We start from the raw sequence: 15,633 nt of genomic DNA, 5'->3' as shown, positions 1-15,633 counted from the left end.
TGCTTTCACAATTCTCAGCTGCTTCTATCACTTTCTTCTTGAAATTCATTTCATGCTGGATGATTAGTTACTGCTGAAATAAGTGCTCATTAGTTTTTCTGTGGTAATGTCATAATGCAAGGTAGGATCCATTGTTGCATGTGCTGCTGTAGCATATCTGATAAAAGGAGTGTCATCGTGAACTATGCCTAAACCCTTTAATTTTTTGTTTTTTTCTGGTTAGGGCCCAACAGGTCAAAGCTGCAAGATATGCTTGCAAACTTGAGAGATGTTGATGATCTCCCTTCATTACAGCCATCTGTTGCACCTTCTTCTAGGCCCAGTAGTTCCAGGCTCATTGAACATGAGATAAACAGGACGGATGAAGGTAAATATTAAAAAAGTGCATACCCCTTCATAGAGGGTGGATGTTTATAGTTACTAAAGAATTATCCTCTCTGACTTTCCAAGCACTTTACAAATTCTGATTCAGTATTGCAAGTTTTAGGTGTAATAAATTACATTCCCATTCCTCCATTATGGTTACGATTAGTAAGGTCAAGACACCTACCTAAGTTCAAGTCTTGGCTGAATCTCTTTGAGCACAATGAGAAAAATAATTTGGCACTTGGTGGCTTTGTAATATAATCATCCTAAATCACTTGCTTTTGTTTGTGCTCAAGCCTGGCAGACAAGTGTGGGCCAGAAGCTCTGAGGACATAAGAGCATAATTTTTTTTCCCATTGACATAATTTTAAATGTATGTATGTATACATACACACACACAAGTGTGCTCTTTTTTCCAAAGTACAAAGATAGAGGCTGTGCAGGTAAACACAGATGCCTTACTATAGCTTTCAAAAGCATGTGCAGTGAAGCATGATTATGTAGTGAATCATACAGGACAACTTGCAGCTTGCCAGTGTATTAATTTCCATAATGTATTCCAAAAATTAGGAGAAATTCTCATAGGGCTAGTCCAAGTATGGAGAGCCACACATGCATCTTTGTAATGAAGCACTACTATTAAGTCTGAAAAATGCTGAGTCATCTATTTGATTCAGTATTTGAATTGCTATAATGTAGAGCATAATATCATATAGGATATGAAGCTATATTAATTTGTCAAACATGGCAGCCTTCCAGTACCTAAAGGGAGCCTGCAAGAGAGGTGGAGAGGGACTTCTATGTGGGCATGTAGTGACAGCGCGAGGGAGAATGGTTTCAGACTGAAAAGAGGGCAGGTGTAGATTGGCTATTAGGAAGAAATTCTTTACTGTCAGGGTAGTGAGACACTGAACACGTTGTCCAGAGAAGCTGTGGAGCCCTGTCCCTGGAAGTGTTCTGTGCCAAGTTGAATGGTGCTTTGAACAATCCCATCAAGTGAAAGGTGTCTCTGCCTGTGGCAGGGGGCTGGAACATGATGATCTGTAAGGTCCTTTCCAACCCAAACCATTCTATGATTCTGTGGTATCATGTGGTCTATTAAAATGGTAAATATGTTTTTTGACAAATGTGCAAAACATGAGTTCCACTTAGCAGTCTTTCAGTGAGAGTGAAAAAGTAGGTCGGCCAAGTTAAAATTAAGATGCATAAAAAGCTCTGGTGTGTGGAATAGCTACCAAAGATCTCAGTAGTTCTGCTTCCTTCATGCTCAGTGATTTTCTTCATGAAAGAAGGGGGTAACTTAGCAACGCTTTGTGGAGTGGAAGAATTTTTTGTTGAATGTTCCCTTTCCAACTTTTCTCACATGTACTGAGAGCTGTATTAGCAGAGCTCTATTTTCATGTCCTTTCAGTAATGTGTTTTCTAATTCAGAGACTCGCATGGATTCTCACAAAAAAAGGACAGCTGATTGTTACCAGTTTGAGTTTGGTATTAATGTTAGCTGTGTATTTCTTTATAAAGCTGAGACGCCATATTTTGGGCACACATTTTTTTATTCTAGGAAGTTTTCAAATTTGATGTCATCTATGTATTGTGTGTTAAGTGAAATATTGCATTGTGAATTCAAAACACAGGAGAAGAAAACTGTAGTGTAGACTTAGGGGTGGAGGAGGTAAAAGATGTTTGTGATGAAAAGGTAATAACTAAGAGACCCATTCAAAGAGCAGTGCTTGAAGGGCTTTGTTTTAGGCTGCTCCCAGCTGTTTTTATCTACATTTTTGCTTCTTCGATATCTATTTGCTATATTTTGTAGTTGAGTTGGGGAAGGTGTTTTCTGTGTTTCTTGTGCACTTTAAATGGATTAATGGTAGCACACCCTTCCTGCCCGTGGCTGGCTCCATTTACTGTCTGGAGTTGCACACACCTCAAGTGTAGGTGTGTTCAGAGGGTGCTGCTTATTGGTGAGTATGGTGATTATCTTTGGAATAGCTGTTTTTCTGTGAATCTCTGTGGATCTTTTTGCCCTCAGCTACTTGACAGATATGTAGCATTCTAAAAGTGGAAAATGTGCTTTTATTGTACACTGTAGTGTAAATCTATGTTTCAGGATTTTTTTGTTTGTTTTGTTTTCTTGCAGTGGAAGCTTTAACATTCCCTCCATCCTCAGGGAAATCTTTCATTATGGGAACAGATGAAGCCCTTGAAAATGAACTGGGTCTTGGAGAACTGGCAGGCCTTACAGTAGCAAATGAGGCAGATTCACTGACTTATGATGTAAGTGGTTATTAATGGTAACTCAATGTCCTTCTGTCTTGTTGAAGGCAGATGCAAGTTACTTGTGTATAGACTCAGCAGAAAACATTCTCCAGTTAAAATTATGCTGCCAGAGGATGTCACAAAGTTTTACTTGGCAAAGGACTCCTTCCCATGCACAGCAGCATTCAAGCTCTCTGCCAGCCCCTCTCCTCTCATTTGCCTGCCATGTTATGCAAGTAGTTGAAAGTAAATTAGTGATAGTGGTACATCTGGGCGCATGTAACTCCAGTGACTGAGCAAAATTAGGAGTATCATGGCCAGTAGATTGAGAGACATTTATGTCCCTTTTACGTGGGCTGTATGCAGTTTTGGGCCACTCCACTTAAAAAGGGTTGTAGAAAAATTGAGGAGTATCCAGTAGCTTCTGACTGATGAGTAGATGTTAAGGGAGCTGGTCTTGCTTAGCTGTTAGGATGCAGAGGAGTGCTTGAATAGCAGCCTGCAGGTGTTAGAAGGGTGCTTGTAAGGATGACAGAGCCAAGCTTCTCCATAGTGCCAGGTGTTAAGGCAGGAGAAAACAGCAAATTATGGCTTGGGAGGTTCAGGTACGACACTGGGGGAGAAAGTTATGTAGTAGGTGATACTGAAACAGAGAAACAAAGGAATCCCTCTCCTGGGAGATATTTAAAACTGTGGTTTACATTACCTCTGGTGTGAGGAATAGTTTCATTTCAAACAGGAAACTGGACCAGAACTCTTGGGAGGGTTTTGTGGACAGCACTTCTGTGGCCTTATTTTTCTTGCACTGTTTATGAAAAAAATCTTTCTTAACAGTACATCTTCTCAGTTGTGTGCAATTTTTTTTCTGTGTTTCTGATTTCTTAGGAAAGGATACTTCAGGTATTAATTTATTAATCTGCTCTTGTGTGATCTGTCAGCTTCAGTTTAATCTTGCTGTTGCATTGCCCAGCTGTGTCAAGGTTGAGGGATTTCAGAGATAATTTTTAATTCTTGGATGGGGATGAATCCTACCCTTCAGTAAATCTGATTCTTAAATAATCATTATCTGGGATTTTACCATGACAAATTAAATCTGAAACTTTGGACATAAGATGCAGGTCCTTACTTTGAAGTTCTACCCCTGTATTTACGTGTAAAGTAATGAAATACATAGTTAATAAAATCTTTGACTCATTTGAGAGTGCCACTGCAGAGACATGCCCTACCACTATAGCAAGTTTCTGAACATGTGATATGTTATGAATCATCAATATTGCAATGAATGCAGAGCATTTCTGCTGATATTCAGTATTTCAGTATTATCTACCAACTTGATGTTTTTAAGAACTAATTGTCCCTAACTATGTCTTCAGAAAGGGGTACAGTAATGTACAAATAAATTGCTGTTACAGGTGCTCCTAAAAATCCAAGGCTGGATTTTAAATTCAGAGAAATGACAAAGCTAACCCATCTGTACAAGATGCTTTCATTGCTTGACTTCATTGTGCAAGTGTCCATATAAATGTTGTGTTTGTTCATGTCTCTGTATCCTGAACTAACAGCTTTCATTTATGGAGTAGCACTTCTTTATCCACTCCAGTCCTTTCCTGCATGGTAGAGAATACTAACTTCTATTTGTTCATTTGTCCAATGCCTGTATGAAGTCCTGTGATCAGGAATTCATACTCATGGTTACCTTGACCCTTACCTTTTTCTAGTGCTGACAATTAAAAAAAATTTATAAAACTATTTGCTCTGGTTACTGTGCACTTTATTGAAGCAAAATGAAAGGCTGTTGTTCCTATTTCAAGTTTATTGTAAGTTTAGCTTACAGATAATGTAATCTAGCTGCCAAATGTGAATCAGGTATGATTAGTGAAAGCTTAGTATTTATTTTTAAGTTTCAGTTTTGAATCATATGGAGAATTAAGTTGAAAGATCACGTGAATCAGTCTTTAAATATATTTGCTTTCAAGAGTGGCAGACAGTTTTCCCATTTTTGGTTCCTTTCATCTCACTGTCATTTTTGCTGGATTATTTTCTTGTAAAAATGGCAGCATTAGCCTACCTCATTTCATGGTTTCAGTTTTTTACATAGTGCTTTGACTGTAAATTGAAGAATGGTTTTCACTTGGTAATGAAGATTATTAATTTATTACTTAAAAGACTTTTTTTTTTGTATATTGGTTTTTAGAGTATCTAACAAGATTGAATTTTCCAGATTGCTAGCCAATAGAATTAAGTTTGCCTTTTCTTTTTCCTTCCTTTACACATTCTTGACAAATGTTCACTTTAGTTGGCTCTGTTTTTTTTTTTTCCTCTAGTCTTCTGGATAGATTAATCATCTTCATAAAGTTGTAATAGATTTTAGGTAAGAGTGACTGAACCACAAAATCATTGCATTTAATGTTAAGTACTGATTTGGACGTTTTAGACTTTGCAGTGGGCCCTTGTTTGATTTCTTACAACTTTGAACAAGAGAAGTACCTGTCATTGCTGTCTTTAGTTTTCAATTTGTTTGCAATTCATTTTCAATTTTGTATAGACACAAGTATTATTGTAACTGGCAAATCCAGATCAGGTGCCAATTTTGGGGTTAGCATCCCGCCAAAGTGCTTTTCAGGCCTTGGGTTACCTCACAGTTGTGCTTTGGTGCGGAGAGACAGAAGGAGGTTGTGTGCTGTGTGAGTAACCAGCCTCAGAGCTTGTGAGACTGGTGGGTAGAGTGATGTGGTGCAGCCAGGTGGGTGATGTGTCAGGACAAGAATCTGTTTCCAGCTCTGCTGCTGGTCTCCTAGCTGGGACTGCCTTCCATCTGCTTTCCAGTTTATGAAGTGCCCTTCTTGGACTCCTTTTGGAAGGACATTTTTAAATGAATGTCAGGCAAATATAGAATTTTATCTTGCCAGGACTGGAATTCACTGTTAGGCCATCTGAGATGTCTTTGTGGCTTTTGCAGCTGTGGCACAGAACCCGTGCTGCTGGTACGGCAGCTGGAGGGCAGGCAGGTTCCCTCAGCACCTGATTGGCATTAGGTGCCTATGTTGAGGCAACCAAATTCCTCTCCAGATATCTGTACACCTTGTACCTGTTTTGCTGAGACTTTCTTGGCCAGTCCTCAGAAAACCTGCCAGAGCTGGTAACTGTGCAGTCCTGCCCCGTCCTTGTACCAGCTCGAGCATTTGTCTGTTCCCTCACCCAGCCAAATTGGCTCAGTAAACTGGCAAAGAAACTGACTTGTCTCCCTGAGCAAGGCAATATGTCATTACTAAGAAAGATGATGAGACTAAACCTGCTGTTTCTTGTGGCTCCTTTCTCCTTGTTTAAAATTTAGAACCTTTTAATTTATGTATATTTTTATTGTTAAATCCAGATGTAACAAAGCTTAAGAAAAAGCACTTCTGTTCTTAAGCCTCCTCTTTCACCTCCAGTCCTCAGGATAAAATATTTCTTGAAGTGGCTCAAAATAGTTCTCTCATCTTTGCAGTTAAAGATACAAATTATTTGGAATTATCTTTAGATTTCAACATGATAAACATCAGTACAATTATGTGTTTTCTTGGTTTCCATAATCACCGTCAGCATTGGTTATGGAAAGGTAAATTTAACTCATGACATTGTTGACTGACAGTAAAAAAGTTTGTTCAGCATTTTGTGTCAATATTTGTTCAGAGGAGCAATATTGAAGTAACTTATTTTATTAAAAGGCTTTATTTTGGATCATCTGCAATGCATTTATTGCCAAATAATTGTGTCTGTATACACGATACCTTATTGCCTGCCAGTTAGATTCTTAGTAGTAGAATTAGCCAAGTCCTTTTTGCCTTTCTTTTTTTTCTATTCTGGCAAACTTTACTTGTCATGCATTATTACAGAGCTTGTGCTGCCTTAGCTGGGTAAGTTAGGTTGTGTTCCTTTCTGTGCTTCTAGAGACTTCTCTGTTTCTCTCAGATCTTTTCTTTAGAGGTGTTATGTCAGTAGTACTTTGGATATTCAGGGACCGCACCTTGGTGAGTCGAGCCGAATTTTGTAAGTGAATGAGCCGTAGATCAAATTTTAAACACTTAACTGTATTAATTGAATTATCAGTGCTTTTAAATTGTGTAATTTGACAGACATGAGATTATTTCAGATTTGCATAGAATTTATCACTGTGGATGCAACATTACTCGTATGGAATATGTCTACCTTGGTTCTCATTTTGAAGTGTCTGGTTAGTGTTAAGTGGACTGTTGTTTGAGAGCGGGTTCTTGTGAAAAGTGGGTGAGATAATTTGACATCTTCTGAAAATGCCAAACTAAATTTTTGATTTCTTCCTTTTGTTGTGCCTTCCAGCTTAATTACAAGTTTGGCATTTTTTTTTTATTAGATAGCCAACAATAAGGATGCATTGAGAAAGACTTGGAACCCCAAGTTTACATTAAGAAGTCACTTTGATGGAATAAGAGGTCTCGCTTTTCATCCAGTTGAACCAGTCTTAATTACAGCTTCAGAGGACCATACATTAAAAATGTGGAATTTACAAAAAACAGCCCCAGCAAAAAAGTAAGAATTTTTCTTTATTTTCTTCAAAACCAATTTTAATTTATGAAGGAAAACCAAAATCTAGATACTACTTCACTGAATGGCCCTTACAGTTAATGCAAAGTGTTCCCTGAATTTAAGACTGGGAAAACAAGCTCTTAGAGAAGGGTGGAGATGCCTAAAGAATGCCAGAAAAAATCCATGTATGTTTGTGAATGTGTTTTGTTTGTGAAGATGAAAACCATTCATGTTTTTATATTTTCCTTGTAGATAATATGACAAATTAATTTACTAGTGAAAATATTTGGATGCAGCCTGTTAGTGTGCTTGCATATGTATATAAATGTATAGGATGCATTTATATATATATGCATATGTATGTATACACATACATGCATATACATGGGACAGCTTGAAACTCTGAGATGTTGCCAGGTTCCTTTGTTAACTGTCTCTTGCAAATTGCGGGGAATTTGCAGAAATCAGAGGAAATTTGTAATGGGGCTGATGTCGTTAAGGGAGTATGTCACACTTTTGAGGAGAACTGGGCATAACACAGTCCTCCCTTGGATTGATAAAATCCAGAGCAGCAAATTTTGAAGCACTTCAATGTTGATAGAAAAACTTTGAGTCCAAAACTCCTTTGCTCCAATAAGAACAATTAATGATACATTCCATGTGATGCTGATGTCTCTCCACTCCTGTTCCATTGGTGTACCTAGCTGCTTGTTTGATGGGTCTCTGAAGTACCTTGAAGGTCGTCAAACAAAAATCCAAACAACTAATCCTGTCATGTTTTGAAAGACTGCAAATAGTTCCTAGACCCATGAAAAATCATGTTGGGAGAGGAAGTTGTGGGAGAAACACTGCAAAAGATGTAGCAGGGATTTTAAGAATTTAGCGATTCCGGCAAATTTTTCTGAAGCATTATATAAGATGGTACAAATGTTAACATTTTTTTCATACTTCATTTAGGAGTGCTTCTCTTGATGTAGAGCCAATATATACCTTCCGAGCACATAAGTAAGTATTTCCTGAGAAATACTGCCATATTTTGAGAAAGATAAGATTTTTAAACAGAAACAGATTTTTTTTAAAAAGTAATTTCCACCTTATCAGCTACTGATTTCATGTGACGCTTTTAGTTCCTATGTTGTTTAGAATATCTCCATGTGTTCTGCTTCCTTCTGCATAGTTATTTATATCTGAAGTCATATATCCCACCATTTTAAAATGAAAAACCTACAAATGATACTGTTCAAATTTGTTCAGGTGTTCTGTTCATCATTGCAGCTTTTGCCTTTTTGACACATACTTGCATATGCGGAATGAAACTGAAGAAGAATGAATGCAGTGAATTAAAATCTACTGAGATGATTTCATGAAAGCCCCTTAAATCTTTTGAAAAGAGAAAAAATGTGTTTATGTGAAATATGAAATCCTAGAGTTTAAAGTGTGGTGTTTTTCACATTTCATGTGCATAATGATTAATTGTCCTGATTGCAGTTGTGTTACCAGATATTGTGGAGGGCATTTTTATGGGAAATCTTGTAGCATATGATTTCATTATGCAGCATTTTTGTTGCAATCCATGTAGCAAGTGAATTGTATCTAACATGGAAATTCTTAAGATTGACACTGCATTGCATGTGATGAAAATGTTAACAGTCAGTGTTTCTTTGGGGCTTTCTTCCAGTGGACCAGTGCTCTGTGTGGTGATGAGCAGTAATGGTGAGCAGTGCTACAGTGGGGGAACAGATGGCCTCATCCATGGCTGGAACACAACCAACCCAAACATTGACCCCTATGACTCTTATGGTACGTTGCTGTCGCATGCAGCAGTGACATGATAAGTTTAGTGACAGTCATGTTATGTCACTAAAATAGTATAACTTGTAGATAATGCTTTTGTGAGAGTTTAAAACAGCAGATTGAATGTTATCTTCAATTACTTAAGTAACCTCTTGTTTTAATGCTGATACTGCTTGATGGCAAGATAAAATGTCATTTTCTTTAAAAAAGCCTCAATCTCATCATAATTTTAAGAAACAGCTAGTCTAAAGTGCAGGTTTTAGAAGTACAGGACTAAACCTGATCATTTGGAAAGTACAGGAAATGTGTATTTTAGTGTTCTTTTCTTTGACAAATTTCTATGGAGTTAAGATAAAAAGGTTTTATAGTCTGACACCAAAGCTGTTAATGTTGGCTAGAAACAGCTAAAAAGGCCCAGTTCAGTAAAATTTACTAGATTTGAATGGATGTCAGCCTTGTGTCTAGGTTTTATGATTTATTTTGCACTTGTGGTAGCTTCAGATGCAGTTGGTCTCAAAGCTAGCTTCTGCATAAAAGGGACTGCTGTGGCATTAATACCTGTGTGAAAGTGAATTTTAACAATGAAGTGTGTTTTGCCAAAGTCAATACTGTCCCTTCTGCTGAAGCATTGTTTTGTTCCTTTAGTTGAAAACTGGATAATTGAATGTCACATATGCTGCTGAAATTCAAACATCTTAATGCCAGAATAATTAAGACTTCTGTATTGATATGATGTGATTGATCTTGGGATTTTTTTATCAATTATCTTCCAGAGGTTGGTGCCTAAGCATAGGCTAAGATACAGCTATTGACTTAATTCAGATTTTGTTTTGAAATGTGTTTTGTTGTTTGGTTCACAGATCCTTCTGTTCTAAGAGGTGCTTTTGTAGGCCATACAGATGCAGTGTGGGGTCTGGTTTACAGTGGAGCTCACCAGCGTTTGCTGTCCTGTTCAGCAGACGGCACCATACGTTTGTGGAAAGCTACAGAAATTGCTCCAGCTCTCAATATCTTTAATGATAATCAAGGTACAGAAAATTGCCCTACCTTGAAGTACATGAACATCACTGTTCAAACTGACATAATTTTGGCTACTGAATGGAAATACTTCCTGTGCTTCTTTCTGAGTTTTGTATCTTTATGAATGTTTTTGGAAAGAGTAAATTTTGTGACCCTTCTCTGACATTACCTGAATATTTACCTACATTCAGGGGGACTGTTAAATACATCTGAAAGCCAACTGCTGCAGATGATCTGCTGATGTTCCTAGTGCCATGGAGGATAGTGTATTAACTCCATAATTCACATTCAGACTTGAGTTTCCACTAGCCCTTGCTTTTGGTTTGTCCAGAATAAAAAGCCCTTTCTTCCTCAATGGAGGTTTGGAGTAACCAATGTTTCATCTTAGGCCAGTGTCATTGTACCTTCCAGATTTGTTCCTTGTGCCTCTAACACAGAGATTCCAGTTGAATTTTTGAGTTTGCAGATCCACAAAATCACAGTAACCTAGCAATTCTAAACAGTGCTAGTTGAAAAAAAATACTCCTTTAGAGTTAGTTACTGAAATGTCATGCACAAGTGAAAATCCCACTGGTTAGAATCTAATTTCTGGAAGTTGCTGTCTGTCTGAGCCGGAGTGCTCCAGAACTAGCCCATTGACGTACAGCTGGACAGACATGTCAAATTATAGTGTAAAGCTGGTCAGATATGCCATTGCTTGTTATTTGAAACAGACTGAGCAAAATAGAAACATTTCATGTATTTTAGCTTTAGCAAAACTTTGTTTCTAAAGGTATGCAGGCTTGTTATTGCCAGCTTGTCTATCTGCCTGCTTTGAACACTTCCTGGTAGAGTTTTGGAGTTTGTTACTGTGAGTTGTTTTCGTTTTAATTATTAAACTAAGGGGGAAGGAGGAGTAGTCTTCTCTCACAGAGGCAATATAATAGCCCTAATATTAGGGCTTTTTTTTTGTATTCTAAACTGGAATGAAGCCCAGTTGTGAAATCCAAAGACTGAAAGCTCAGTTTTCCAAATAGCTTATTGATAACCTTTAACAAACCCCTAAAATATCTGTCACTCATTATTCAAGTCATTCAGATTAACCATTGTAGGCTTACCAGGAAGCTGCAGATTCCTGCTTACCAGGAAGCAGGCATGGCAGTGGTAGGAAAGGTCACTTGAGAAACAATGTGGTTTTTTCTCACACCAATCCTTTTTGGCTTTTTTTTGGATACTTGTAGATAACTACTGCCATTCCTGAGAAATATTCCTGAGGTCCTGTGTCTCAGAAGGACATTTCTCCCATGAATCTCTAGAGAGTTTGCAGGGATGTGATGGTATTCCTGTGTTATCTGAATCTATGATCCAACATTAGGTTGCTTAAAATTCAGTTTCTCACTCTCTGTCTTTTCCTCCTCCTCCTCCTGACGTCTGTTGCAACTGGTATTTTCTTTCACATAGCAGGTGGTGAACAGGACATTTGAAGAGAAAAATCCTAAGGAATATATCCTATGCCCAAGCTTTGCTGATTTGACCTTCTGTACTGTAGTGTGCATATAGCTACAGTATAAGGAGATCAAATATATACCACAATAGGCAGGAGCTTTGAAATACAAGTTTGTAATGCATTTATGTAATTGTACATGATGACAGTTCCAGTGTGCAAAATCTGCACCTGGAGAACTTTGGTGTTTTATTAAGCTCTGATTTTGTCTAAGTTAATTATAACAGCATTAATTATCTGTCATGTCACTTGTTGTACACTTCAATTTCATGTCCTTTTACTCAAAGCAATGGAGTTTGGTGGAGTTTTTTTTTTGAGAATTGCTGTTACAGTTAAAGGAAGAAGAAGGGGACAGGGAGTTCTTGCTTTCTTAAATTTAAAGTAGACTTCTGCACAGCTGCAGTTCCAGATACAGCATCTTAGTAAAGAAAGTTGTTGATACACATGTCCAAAAAAATAGAATTAAAATAGTTATCATACAGGGAAAGCCATTTAGATTGGTATAATTTATATTTTAGAATGCAACATTTCCTTTGATAATGGGGGTCCTTTTGGTGTTGAAGTGCTTGCTTTTTTTGGAAGAATTTTTTTTTGTTTAATTTTTTTTTCATTTTCTTTACACCATCTTCTCCACATTGTTTTCTAGAAATGGGAATCCCTTCATCAGTAGACCTTGTGAGCAGTGACCCAAGCCTCATGGTAGCATCATTTAACAGTGGACACACTAGCATTTTTAACATGGAGACACGGCAGCGAATTCTTACCCTGGAGTCCACTGTGGATACTAGTATGTATCAAAAGCCCCAAATCAACTAAAGGAAAAAAAAAGGCTTGTTTAAGATGGATACTCTTGGTAATCTTTTCAGTGCTTCCAAAGAATTAAGCAGTGTCATGAGAAATTATAAGATGGATAATATTAGAAGCTGTGTTCTGATATATAACAGTAAATTGTTACTACTACAACAGACCTCATAGGTTTTGCAGTAGCAGAAGAATGTGTATACTTCTGAAATAAGATAGAAACAAGCTCACACTGAATTCCTCTTCAAGGGAATGAGAGGAAATGCTGCTCTTCAAGTAGCATGAGAAAAAACACAACTTTCTTTAATAAGGCTTTGTGATTTTTGCAGATTCAATATATCCATTTTCTCTTCAGTCCAAAACCGCAAAAGAGGCAAAAATTCAATGTTAAATTTATTTAAAAATTGGGAGTGTGTGTCAATTATTTTTATTTTTTTACAGAGGTATCCGTGTTCTAAGCTTTTTGCACTCTTTTCTCATTTGGACGTGGGCTTTAGTCGAAATTTTTGCTGAAGGAGGAAAGCAAAGCTCCAGTGAAAGAGCATTAATTCACAGGGTCTCCTTGTGATCCATATAATGCCTTGGATCATGTCAGTGACCAATACTAGAAGTTTTAGAGGATGCTGTTAAGAGCCTGCTGTTAGTACATTATTTTATAATGACTTTACAAAAGAGACCAGAATGAGCTGAAGCATAAGGGTTCATATTCAGGCCACAATGGTAAAACATTGAGTCTTTTAAAATTTTGGTAATTTTTCCCTCACTCTTAGGGATTTATGTCACTGAATTCTACTATTTAATTATATTTTTAAAAAGCACTTAGCCATTCTTGTTGGCTTTGCTTGTGTGTTTTAAAATATTGAAATTACTGTAATTTTATAAGAGCAAATGGAAAGTTCCATATCTCTTCTTTAGGTTATTCCTTACTGTGCTGGGTGTCTTCTTTTAACCCACATCTTTGTTCCTGTCTAAAAAAACAGTTCTAAATTAGTTAAAGCAATTCAGTGGAAGCCACCTTTCTTCTTCCCTCCCTTTCTCCCTTCTGTTTTTTGCACCTACTCCTTGCTGTAATTCTGTAATGTTCCTTTAGGAAAAGAAGACCCTGATATGGCAACTAGCAGTTCCTGTTTAGTATCTTTGGTTATGTAACAGTACTATAAAGCTTACATGTATTTTAAAGAAATAAATTATTATTTCTACAAGAACTAGACAAGAGCAAAATGTCACCTGAAATGCCCTACACACTATTTAGGGACTCTTCTGCTCAGCATAAGCCTCTGCTTGGCATTTTCAAACCATGAGGATGGCTGGATGTGGTGAAGGTTCATGTGCTTTTAGTAATTTTAGGAGTGTTTATGAATATGAATGTGGAGTTTTTTTTTCCTGAATTTATACTTTCATAATTTCTAATCCTGTGGATGCTGACACTGTCTTATGGTTCAGATCTTTATAGAAAGGTGTAAAACCATTTTAATAGGAAGTGAACCTTCTATTTTGTTTATTTTAGTAAGAATTTAGATTAAATTGTGTGAATGTTCTTTGGAAGCAATTTTGCTAAATACAGTCAACATGAAAGACAATATCTGTATTTTGATTTCCTGTGTAATGACTATTTGAGGGTTTTTTCATAATCTTGACTTTTAAGACACCTCTTGCATTAACCTGTGCATCATACCAATGCCTGAATCTCTAACCAGAAAATTCCTATACTTTTTTTCTCTGTGTATATATATATCTATATATATGCATGCTATTTCAGAATTACTGAAGGCTAGGAAATTTGCTCTCCTATGAATAATCGAGCATCCTTTTTTCAATAATAATTTTAATACATATACATCAGATAATAAGGGGTAGATTTTGTTTGCTTCAAACATATTGCCTGCAGTGTTTATTTACCTGTCCTGTGTGTTATGAAGAAAGTTTGACTTGGCAAGAGGAGGAATGTGTATGAATGAGGTGTTTTCACTCAGTTTTTGCTTTTACATTTTTGCCTGATGTGCCTATCTAAAACCATGTCCAAAAGCTGGACCTTATTTGGCATACATATGTTTTATGTAAGTCTCTGTCTTGTGTAGTTTGGAAAGTATTTTAGAGGAAGGCGTATAACATAAGGTGCTAGCTGAGAGTTGCCAGGATATGTAAGAAGTATTTTGCAAATCAGATTGACTACATATTTTTTTCTTTGTAGCAGTCTTTCAAAGAACTTAGTAACTTACTTATGCTGATGTGTGTGGGTTTTTTCTTAGCAGTCAGTTCTTGCTGTCAGATAAACAGAGTCATCAGCCATCCAACTCTTCCAATTAGTATCACTGCTCATGAAGACAGACACATCAAATTCTATGACAACAACACAGGTATGCATCTTTCCAGCAGATCTTAGCCATAGCCATTGTGTAATATAAATTGTATTCCCAATTTTGTTATGATCAGTATTACTCACACAAATGCTGAGGGATGTCAAGAATTGGATAGCCTCTGAAGCAGAAATCTCTCATCACCAGTAGAGTATAAAGATTGCTGGCTCGTTTAAAGCTTTGTTGGCAAAGTGATAAGGAACTTGGATCTCTCTGTCCATTCTTTAGAATGCCCTATGTATGGGGTTTATAAATATTTAACATAAAATGAATCTTTTTCAAAATCTTCATGTTCTTATGTTTGTGTTTCTTCTATTGATTGTCTGTATTATTTTGCTTTTGAGAGCAGGAACCTCTGGCACTCCTTTAGTGCTTCCTAGACCTCTGCTGCATTTGACCCATGAGTTCTTATTTTTAACATGAAATTATTGCTGTGATTATAATAATCTGTGATAAAACATTAATTCTCTCTGAGACAACTAACACTATCCCCTATTCCCAGGTAGTTTATGTTAATTGCTTCTAGTATGCTCAGCCCCTGCCTTCCTACCCATTCAAGATATTACCTGAGAACTCCATTAATTTGCTTAAGGGGCAGATATTTAAAATGCACAGTGATTGCAGTGTCAGCGTGGCTTAAAGCAAAGGTCTCATAAACGTTGGTCATACTGCTACTGTGGTTCTTGGGAGCTGTAAACGTTCAAATACTGACTTCTATAATTTTAATGATTAAGTCATGGGACAAAATCTCTTGTGTTTATATCAGCTGTGATAGGGCCATAAGCAGTGAATACAGACAACAAAGTTAATTGCAGAAAATAACCTAAATAAATCTTTTCTTTCAAAGGAAAACTGATCCACTCCATGGTAGCTCACTTAGATGCAGTTACAAGTTTAGCTGTTGATCCTAATGGCTTGTATTTGATGTCTGGCAGTAAGTACATTCAGATTTCATTTTCTTTCTCTCATAATGGTGGGAGGCATGCAAATTATAAAGAAAACTGTTTTCCCTTT

At 36.9% G+C, this 15,633-nt stretch overlaps 1 protein-coding gene across 4 annotated transcripts in view; it reads left to right on the top strand.

Annotated features, from left to right (window-relative positions):
* STRN (striatin) overlaps positions 1 to 15,633 on the top strand; it is a 69,930-nt gene that overhangs the window by 46,460 nt on the left and 7,837 nt on the right. For 3 of the 4 annotated variants that reach the window (XM_058802729.1, XM_058802728.1, XM_058802730.1), the window contains 9 exons: positions 224 to 367; positions 2,504 to 2,640; positions 6,992 to 7,167; positions 8,122 to 8,169; positions 8,843 to 8,964; positions 9,819 to 9,986; positions 12,108 to 12,248; positions 14,512 to 14,619; positions 15,467 to 15,553. In XM_058802729.1, the coding sequence (XP_058658712.1) occupies positions 224 to 367; positions 2,504 to 2,640; positions 6,992 to 7,167; positions 8,122 to 8,169; positions 8,843 to 8,964; positions 9,819 to 9,986; positions 12,108 to 12,248; positions 14,512 to 14,619; positions 15,467 to 15,553 (1,131 nt within the window). The remainder of the gene's footprint in view (positions 1 to 223; positions 368 to 2,503; positions 2,641 to 6,991; positions 7,168 to 8,121; positions 8,170 to 8,842; positions 8,965 to 9,818; positions 9,987 to 12,107; positions 12,249 to 14,511; positions 14,620 to 15,466; positions 15,554 to 15,633) is intronic. The other variant, XM_058802731.1, reaches the window with a different exon arrangement.

This window comes from Ammospiza caudacuta, chromosome 3, assembly GCF_027887145.1.
Source record: "Ammospiza caudacuta isolate bAmmCau1 chromosome 3, bAmmCau1.pri, whole genome shotgun sequence".
NCBI classification, from domain to species: domain Eukaryota; kingdom Metazoa; phylum Chordata; class Aves; order Passeriformes; family Passerellidae; genus Ammospiza; species Ammospiza caudacuta.
The sequence above is the reverse complement of the archived record's forward strand: the minus strand, read 5'-3'. Positions and strand labels throughout refer to the sequence as shown.